The sequence below is a fragment of the Leptonychotes weddellii genome, chromosome 5 (assembly GCF_054177405.1).
Source record: "Leptonychotes weddellii isolate Sample4059 chromosome 5, ASM5417740v2, whole genome shotgun sequence".
In the NCBI taxonomy this organism is placed as follows: Eukaryota; Metazoa; Chordata; class Mammalia; order Carnivora; family Phocidae; genus Leptonychotes; species Leptonychotes weddellii.
In genome coordinates, this window is record NC_138373.1 from 146,108,436 (window position 1) to 146,118,354 (window position 9,919).

General features: G+C 43.8%; 1 protein-coding gene across 4 annotated transcripts in view; it reads right to left on the reverse strand.

The window, feature by feature from the left end:
* The window catches only part of CRY1 (cryptochrome circadian regulator 1), a 98,405-nt gene extending 92,295 nt beyond the window's left edge, over window positions 1–6,110 (reverse strand). For 2 of the 4 annotated variants that reach the window (XM_081822355.1, XM_081822354.1), the window contains exon 1: window positions 5,078–6,109. In XM_081822355.1, coding sequence (XP_081678481.1) covers window positions 5,078–5,235 — 158 coding nt within the window. In that variant the 5' untranslated portion in view covers window positions 5,236–6,109. Of the gene's footprint in view, window positions 1–5,077 lie in introns of all 4 variants that reach the window. The other 2 variants (XM_081822356.1, XM_006731050.3) reach the window with 2 other exon arrangements.
* Window positions 6,111–9,919: the final 3,809 nt, after the last annotated feature.

The following is a 9,919-nucleotide window of genomic DNA, read 5'->3' on the forward strand; positions in this document are numbered from 1 at the left end:
TATGGTGACTAACATAATAAAATAAAATTTTAAAAAATGGCATAAGAGTTCACAAGACTGTAAAGTGTAAAGCATCCCAGACAACATGATAAAAAATGTATTATGGAAAAGGCGGCATGTGGACTGGACCTTAAAGGGGTAGGTAGATTTTTTTTTAAGTGTACAATTCAATGTTTTTTTAGTATATTCAAAGAGTTGTGCAACCATCACTGTCTAGAATATTTTCATCACCTCAAAAAGAAACCCCATGCCCCTTAGCTACCACCTCCCAACTCCAAGCCGGCTAGCCCTAAAAAGCCACTAATCTACTTTCTGTCTCTACATATTTGCCTATACTAGACATTTCATATAAACATAATCAAATAATTTGTGAAATTTTGTGACTGGCTTCTTCACTTAGCATAATGTTTTTAAGGTTCATCCATGTTGTAGCATGTATCAGTACTTCATTTCTTTTTATGATTATTACTCCATTGTATGGATATAACATATTTTAACCATTCATCAGTAGATGGTCATTTGGGTTGTTTCTAGCCTTTGACTATTATGAATAATAGTAAATTATTAAAATAATAGTCCTGTGAACATTCATATATAAGTTTTTGTGTGGTGTAATTTTAGTAAGAGATAAGTAAAGGAAGGAATTGAAATTTTTTTTTAAGTAGGCTCCACCCACAAACTGGGGCCTGAACTCACAACCTTGAGATCAAGAGTGGCATGCTCTACCAACTGAGCCAAATTGAAATATTTTATATCATTCAATCCCAAATATGACAAATTCAAGATAATGTTTTCACTGATGAGGCAAAGTGAATTTTCATAAAGCTTAATTTATTCAAGTCAAAGGACTGTCCTTTATTTTCCAACAATGTCCTTCAAACTTTCTTGTTAAATGTTAAAGCATCCCTTTTAAATGAAATTATAGCAATATTAAAAGGTAATTTTGAGGTGCGCCTGGGTGGCTCAGTTGGTTGGGCATCTGACTCTTGATCTCAGCTCAAGCTGGTCTTGATCTCAGGGTTGAGAGCTCAAGCCCTGCACTGGGCTTCACGCTGGGCATGGAGCCTACTTAAAAAAAAAAAAAAGGTAGTTTTGTTAATTTACTTAGGTAAAATAAACTTCGTTAAATCCAATCCAAAAATCTAGGAAATGCTGTTGACTGAAGGAAATGGCACGAAGGAAAGAAGGTAGAAACCCACAAGATAGCCTGAATGCCAACTAAGGAGATTGCACATTATCCTACGGTCAATAAGGAAATGAATAAAGTTGTTTATGTATCAAAGTACTGACTTCTGGATGCCATTTCATTCAATGAACTGTAACTGAGCTACAACTATATAAAAAGTACTGAATTCGGTGCTATGAGAACAGACTAAATAAAACTCTGTCCCTGCCTTTTTATAACTTAGTCTTTAGTATAAGAAAAAAGTTTCTATTCATTGTTTACATCTTTACCCATCTTTCAGAGAGGACAATATTTAATAGTTAAAAATAATCTTTTAAAAAGGAAAATATGGGGGTGCCTGGGTGGCTCAGTCATTAAGCTGCTGATCCGGCTGTCCGCTCAGCAGGAGGCCTGCTTCTCCCTCTCCCACTCCCCCTGCTTGTGTTCCCTCTCTCGCTGTCTCTCTCTCTGTCAAATAAATAAAATCTTAAAAAAAAAAAAAGAAAATATGGGACTATTCTTACTGTGCTTTCATGCTTTATTTCACTCATTTGACAATGTGAGTTGCTGGGTGTACAAAGATAACATATAACTCCTATCCTACAGAAGCTTACAGTCTAGATTTTATAAACTTACCAAATGCTCTAGAGGAAACTGACTGCAAACATGTAATTAGATATTATTCACCTAGGGCTTTCAATTTAGTAGCAAATAACAAAAAAGCACTTACCAGTCACATTTTAAGCATTTTACATTTGTTAACTAATTTATTAACAATTTTATGAAAAGGTTATTACTATATTATAAGATATTATTAATACATTAAAATATATTACATTTATCTTTTCCCAGAATCTACATTAATGACATCAGTTCTGCTAATGAGTGCTTTTATATACAGTTGCTGTATCATTCCCATCAGCACAAACATACGGTAATTTCTCCAATCTTAAAAAAAAAAAAAAAAATCCTCTCTTGAATTCACATTCTAACCCAGGCACCTCATCATTTTTCTGATCCCCTTATAACAAAACTCCCTAAAATAGCTGTCTGTAGGAGATGTCCCCCAAATTCTCTCCTCTCAGCCTCTCTTTGCCATTCCAGAAAGGCTTTGCCTCTGACACTACTGAAACCACTCAAGACTATAAATGACCTCAAAATCCTAAATAGGATTTTTAGTTTTTAGTCCTTATCTCACTTGACCTATCAGCAACACCTGACATAGGTAAAGCATGCTCTTGAAAATACTTTATTTGGCCTCTAAGACACCATACTCTTCTGGGTTTTCTTCTCATCTTACTAGATACTCCTCAATCTCCTAGGCTAATTCTTCCACAGCTCCACAATTTCTACACATTAGAGTATCCAAGACTCTGACCTTGGACTTACTCTGTTTTCTATCTACACTCACTTCCTTATGTTCTCACAAAGTCTCATGGTTCCACTAGAATTTAACTTTAACAGGGTAGGGATTTTTTTTAGCTATTTTTGTTAATGCTGAATGCCCTGAACCTAAAAAATGCCTGGCATGTAGTAGGTGCATGACAAATATTTGTTCAATGAAAGGATGAATGAATAAATGGCTTTAAATATTATCTACAAAGTGATGACTCCAATTTATACCTCCTGCCTGGAACTCTGTCCTGAACTCCCGATATATCCAACTGTCAATCTGCCATCTCTACTTGGATGTATAATAAACATCCCAAACTTAAGTCCAAAAGAGAACTCTAATCACCCTCCCAATGGCTTCTGCAAATGACTTCACTTTCTTGGCCAAGTGCAGCTTTAGCCTAGTTCCTCAAACCAACAATTTCAAAATAATCCCTAATCTCTTCTCTTTCTCTAATACCACATAACCAATCTGCCAACAAATACTGTGGATTCTTTTTTTTTTTTAAGATTTTATGTATTTATTTGAGAGAGAGAATGAGAGAGAAAGAGCATGAGAGGGCAGAGGGTCAGAGGGAGAAGCAGACTCCCTGCTAACCAGGGAGCCCGATGCTGTACTGGATCCTGGGATTCCAGGATCAAGACCTGAGCCGAAGGCAGTTGCTTAAACAACTGAGCCACCCAGATGCTCAATACTGTGGATTCTTCCTTCAAAATATACTCAGCACTCGACTACTTCTCACCACGTCCACCACTATCACTGTGGTTCAAGCTGGAAGAATGCAATAGCTTCCTGTTTCTTGTCCACCTTCTCCTCCCAATCCAGAACTATGACCAGAGAAATTTTTTCAAACTTAGATTACACCACTTCTCTGCTCATAATCCTGCAATCATTCCCTCTTTGCTCTGAGTAAAAGCCCAAATCTTGACAACTGCCTATAAACCTCTACTCAGCCTGGCCCTATTACCTCTGACCTCACCTACTACCACCACTAGTCTGCTTTTTTTTTTTAAAGACTTTATTCATTTATTTGACAGAAAGGGACACAGCGAGAGAGGGAACACAAGCAGGGGGAGTGGGAAAGAGAGAAGCAGGTTTCCCGCTGAGCAGGGAGCCCGATGCGGAGCTCGATGCGGAGCTCGACGCGGGGCTCGATCTCAGCACCCCAGGATCATGACCCAAGGCGAAGGCAGACGCTTAACGACTGAACCACCCCGGCGCCCTTATTCTGCTCCTTTCATATTGCTTCTTTTGCTGTTTCTTCCAAAGGTTAAACACATTTCCACTTCATGGCCTTTTCCCTCACTGTTCCCCCTGCCTGGAATGCTTTTCCCCTAGACATCTGCAATCCATTACCTGTTTCATCAGTTTGTTCAACTGCCACCTTCTGAGTTCTCGGCGATCACCATATTTAAAACTGCAAGGAGGGGCACCTGGGTGGCTCAGTCCGGTAACCAGCTGCCTTCAGCTCAGGTCATGATCTCGGGGCCCTGGGATGGAGCCCCAAGTTGGGCTCCCTGCTCAGCGGGGAGTCTGCTTCTCTCTGCTCCTGTCCCTGGTTCGTGCTCGCTCATTCTAGCGCACTCTCTCTCTCAAATAAATAAAATCTTAAAAAAAAAAACAAACTGCAAGGATAATCCCACCCCATTGTATTCTTTATCCCCTATCTCTTCTCTATATTTCTCCACAGCTTTTATCACCATCAACTACTATATATTTGACTTTCTGGGACATAACGCTCAAAAAGGATAACAATTTCTGTCTGTTTCATTCACTGCTATATCCCTGGTGTTTAAAGCAGTGCCTGGTATACAGTAGTGATCAATAACCCATCTGTCAAACAAATGCTTTCATTTCCACCAGGGAGCCTAACAATCACCTAGCCTGGTATTCAGGAAAAGACCATAAAGCTTCCCGAAAATTTTTTTCAGTGCTCTGATCCCTAGAAGGCTTTATACTTTGCCTAGAAAGAAAAACTGTGCTTTCTCTAGTCAACCACAAGGAGGAGTTGAGAGGAAGAGCTGAGCAAAGAGAAACCAGATGTTTCCCTTGCTTTTCCTACCGCAACCTCGAGGTGGAAGAAAAGTGGATTTGGAGGTGCCTGTACTGAATGATTTTTCTCCACACTATGCGTTACCTAGACACACACAAACGTAAACACGCAAAGCCGCGATCCTTTCGAATGCCACAGAGGCCAAGAAAAACAATCCACCGGCCACTGAGAACTCGGAGGGTGTTTAACTCCACCGCTAAGAATTCCCCATAAAACCAGGGGAAGAGTTCCCAGTAGCGCAGAGGCACGTAACTCATACATGAAGGCCAAGGTATTCCAGGTTGCTGGTACTCTCTGGCCAGAGAACTATTAAATCAATTCCATTTCACACTCAAGGCACCTCCAACTTGGAAAACGGCGTAAGTACCGCGGTCCCAGGTCTAAATTCTCAGATTCGGCCGACTGCAAGTCAAGTCCTGATTCATTAAACACCAAAATCCCCATTTCCCACGGGATTTCGACTTACCGCCACCTGTTGATGCCCACATTGGAGGAGCCGGCGAACCAGGGGTCGAGGATGTAGACGCAGCGGATGGTGTCAGCGCCCTGAATGCACTCCTTCAGGGCGGGGTTGTCGTGAAGCCGGAGCCCCTTTCGGAACCAGTGCACGGCGTTCACCCCCATCCCGGGGGCGCGGCGGCGGGCGAGTCCTTGCCCAGTTCCCCCACCGAGAAATTCAAAGAAGGAAGGGCCGGCTCATACCCAACACCTCTGCTTCCAGGGGAACCGCCACACCCAAGGAGAGGGGAGAGGGCGGCAGAGGGGAAAAAAGGAAAAAAATGAGTCCGAGGAGGGGGCCGGAGAAGGAGAGGACGCTGGAGGCGCAGCTGGAAGATGAATGGAGGTTGCCGTCAGCGGAGTCCGGGTGTGACGCCCTTTAGGAGCCGGCGCCCGCCGCAACCGCCGGCACGAGCCGCATCGCTTCCAGGGCCTCGGAGCCCTGGGAGTGAGCACGTTCCAGGAACCCGAGCCGCCACGACGGCGCCGACCGGCACCGGCAGCCGCAGGAGGTTCGTCACGGAAACCTCGCCCCACCGAGGCGGCCCCGGAGGAGAAAACGGCCCGCCTGAGGCGAGCCACCGAGAGAGAGGAGAGGGGATCCAGCCACAGTCGGCCACGCCGTCTCTCGGCCCGGGGAAGAGGAGTGAGCGCGGAGGCGGTAGTCGAGGCCGCTGGACGGTTGCCGGCCGGTGACCGGTCCCGAGGCTGCCCGGGTGACTCCGCCGCCACCGCCGCGTCAGCGGCCTCGGCCCCGCCCCCGGATCCTCATTGGAGAGCGCGCTCCCCACGTGACCCCCGGCACCTCACGTTTCTGAAGTGTGTTTACTACAGCGGCTCTGACTGAGGAATCTGCTCGCGATTCAGTCGCTTCTAGGGGGCGGCAGCTGCTTGATCTCAAAGCCCTCGACCCTCGCCCAGACTCCGAGCTTCCTTTCTCTGCCCTTTTTCTCCGCCGACTGATCGCCTAGAAGCGCCCACGGTGACCACAGGCCCCATGTGAGGAAAGGCTTAGCCCCGCCCCTGGAGGCCGTGAGCGTCCCCTATTGGCTGAGGCTCTCTGAGACCCGGATGAGCACGGGGATGCGGGGAGCTCACGGGGGCGCGCTCGGCTGGGATGGCGCGCGTGCGCTCTCGCTGCGTTCTAGAGAGAAGGAGGGCGCGGCCGAACGTCTGGAGCGCGCTCTGGGATTCCGCGTTCCGGGAAGGCCTGGGAACAGCCCGGTGTCCTCCCGGAGCCGGCAAGGGAGTCCGGCGGGGAGTGAGCGCGGGACGGGTTGAAAGGAGAGAAGAAAGCTCCGTTAGACTTCAAGCCCAACCTTGTGCTTCAGTGCAGCTTTGGCTAAAGAAGCCGACTTTGGAGTGTGTGGAGCTGGCGCCCCCCCATTCTTCTGGCCCTCGTGGTGTGGCTCCCTCGGATGTGTTCTGGGGAATAGGGGTAATGGGCAGGGCAGGCGCCAGGCACCCGGAATTCCTTAATACTATCTATGTATCTTCAACCTGTCAGCCCTGATTTCTCACCCTTAGTGTGGTAGAGCGACAGTGAGCATCAGGCCCGGTCATTCCTTTCGACATGTGATGCCCTTATATTCATTAAGCGATTTACTGAATGAACCAGGCACTGTTCAGGGTGCTCGAGGTACAGGAGAGAAATAGACAAAAATCTCAGCCCTGGTGGAGTTTACGATGATATGTCTCTTAACCTTCAAACGTGCTATTTTTTCCTTTATAAAATGCTCTTTTTTAGAATGTGCTATTCACCATAGCAACCTTTGAGCTACCTAGTATATTTCTACACATCCCTTTAGACTCAGATAAAGTGGTACCTAATTTGTGAAAATATCCCTGTCATCCAGAGCAGATTTAGGACGTATACCCATCTCCCCAGGTGTGTCTCTGATACATTACTTAACATACTATTGTGAAGATTAAAAGAAAAGTACATACTTTAATACCTAGCATGAAGTAGGTGTTCAATAATAGTATTTATTATCATAACAATGTGTCTCTGATTTCCTCTCAAGAACAGGGTGGCTGTCCAGTTTGTTTTTTGCATCATCAATACCAAGTATAGAGTCTGACACGCATTGCAATGTGTATTGAATGAATGAGTGAATGAATGAATGCTCTCTGCCACCAGGGTGTCCGGCAAGGTTAAAAGGAGGAAAGATATGGTAATTGTTATGGGTTGAGTTGTGTCCTAAAATTCATATAACCCCTCGTACCTGTGAATGTGCCCTTACTTGGAAGTAAGGTCTTTGCAGATGATCAAGTTAAGATGATGTCACTAGGGTGGGCCCTAATCCAACATGACTAGTGTCCTTATAAATTTGGAAATTTGGACACAGAGACAGACCCACACACAAAGAGAATGCCATGTGAAGATTGGAGTCATGCTACCATAAGCCAAGAACTAACTATTCAAAGCTAGGAGAGTGACCTGGAACAAATCCTTCCCTGGCACCTTCAGAGGGGGCATGGCCGTGCTAACACTTTGGTTTCAGATTTCCAGCCTCCAGAACGATGACACAATAAATTCCTGTTGTTCTAAGCCACTTATTTTGTGGTACTTTGTTAATAGCAGCTCTAGGAAACTAATACAGCAATACTAAATTCAGTCATCTAGTGAGCCAGTGTCTGGATAGTCTTCCCTAACCCTGCTTCTATTGCCATAAAAAGGGCATAACATCCTTTCTTTGGTTTCTTAAGAGCATTTAAAGTTATATATATGAAAACCCTTTGTTCACTATAAAGTATTAAATATTTGTTATTTTTATCAGTGGAGATGAACCTTGGGTAATCACCACTCTGAAAGATCCATCATCTATGCATAGGATGTAGCACACAGAGCTGTGCCCTCACTTGGATTACCTCATTCTCCAGGGTCTATTGTACTTTTTAAAATACAGTGTTTTGGGCGCCTGGGTGGCTCAGTTGGTTGAGCGACTGCCTTCGGCTCAGGTTATGATCCTGGAGTCCCTGGATCGAGTCCCGCATCGGGCTCCCTGCACGGCGGGGGGTCTGCTTCTCCCTCTGACCCTCCCTCCTCTCATGTGCTCTCTCTCATTCTCTCTCTCTCAAATAAATAAATAAAATCTTTAAAAAAATTAAAAAATAAAATACAGTGTTTTGTGTTTCACTTTAGGCAGTGTTAAAGTAAGTAGATCATGCCTAAGGACATAGGAATTGTTTTCAAGCAATCAAATGAAATTGTGGAATGGAGGGAGAGAGAGAATACTGATTTGTGTAGAGTTGACTTCTGTTTGCCAATTGTCCATTTAATAAAGACGAATTTTTTTCCTAACAGGCAGCTGTATGTGGGTGTGTGTGTAACTTTCATTCACACAGAAATGTACTGATTTATTATAAAAGTGTCAGTACTGTCAACTGTGCATTCCTCGAAGACTAAAAGGTTTTTAGGGCACACAGGTGGTTACTTTAATATATCTATTATGAGGAAGGAGTAACCATTTAATAATTGCTGTGATTTATTGAGCACCTACTGTGTGCCAAGCACATTAAGTTATTATTAACCCTCATAATAATCTTCTGAGGCAGCTTTTTATTATTATCAATTAATTTATGCCTGCTTTCCTGATGAAGACACTAAAGCTCAGAAATACAAACAAGTAGTTAAACAAGATGAAAAGCCAAGACTGTTTCTGAATCCAAGCTCCTTGCTTATTTATACTATCCCTCACTGGTAACACCACTCCCCTTCTTTTTCAGTATTTATGTTTAAAGGGGTAAAGGAGGGATTGAGAGCATTGTCAGAAATCTGTGAAGTTCTGGTTGGCTCCAACATCATGGGGTAGAAAGAGTATGGGACTAAGAAGAAGAGACTAGGTAATTATCTCAGCTAGCCATTAATTAGTTGATGATCTTGAACAAGTCACTTAGGCTTTCTTAGCCTGATTAATTCATCTATAAAATCAGTGGATTGGTGGTGCCTGGGTGGCTCAGTCGTTAAGCATCTGCCTTCTGCTCAGGTCATGATCCCAGGGTCCTGGGATCGAGCCCTGCATCGGCCTCCCTGCTCTGTGGGAAGCCTGCTTCTCCCTCTCCCACTCCCCCTGCTTGTGTTCCCTCTCTCGCTGTGTCTCTCTCTGTCAAATAATAAAATCTATAAAAAAATCAGTGGATTGGACCAGATGATTTCTAAGTTTTTTCTACTATTTAAAAATGCTAAGACTCCATGAACACAATCCTGACACAGGCTCAAAAATATCTACCAAGAGTCCTGTTAAACATCCTTTTAACTGCCAAAAATGTTGGATCAATATCTCTTCAAGTTCATGAGCACCCTTGATAAAAGTGTATAAGCCTCTAAATTGAAGGCCTGTGTTCTCTCGTGACCCCATCTGGCAAAGGTGATTTGGGGGTATGTTACCAATACACAAATAATGAAGGAGGAGAGCATGCGATCAGCTCATGCAGTTACAACCACACCTCTCCAATGAGGTCTGAATCTCACCCTTGGAAAAGACCCCTTACACTCTCCCAAGTTTGTCCTTCCTTAGGTACTGTCCCTCAGGCCTGTGGTATTCATCATAGTTCCCTTCCCCCCCTTTATCATTAATTATAATTAATTATAAATTCCCTGTTATCACTAATAATTCTTTTTTTGTTGTTGTTGTTGTTATTATTTTGTTTTTTTTGTTTTTTTTTTACTAATAATTCTTTTTATGAAACATTCCCTGTTGGATTTACTGTGTGGTTTCTGTCTCCTCACTGGACACTGACTGATAGAATCTGTTAACTGATTGAGTCCACACAGATGTACTTGCGAACAGTTTTCTTGGTTGTTCTT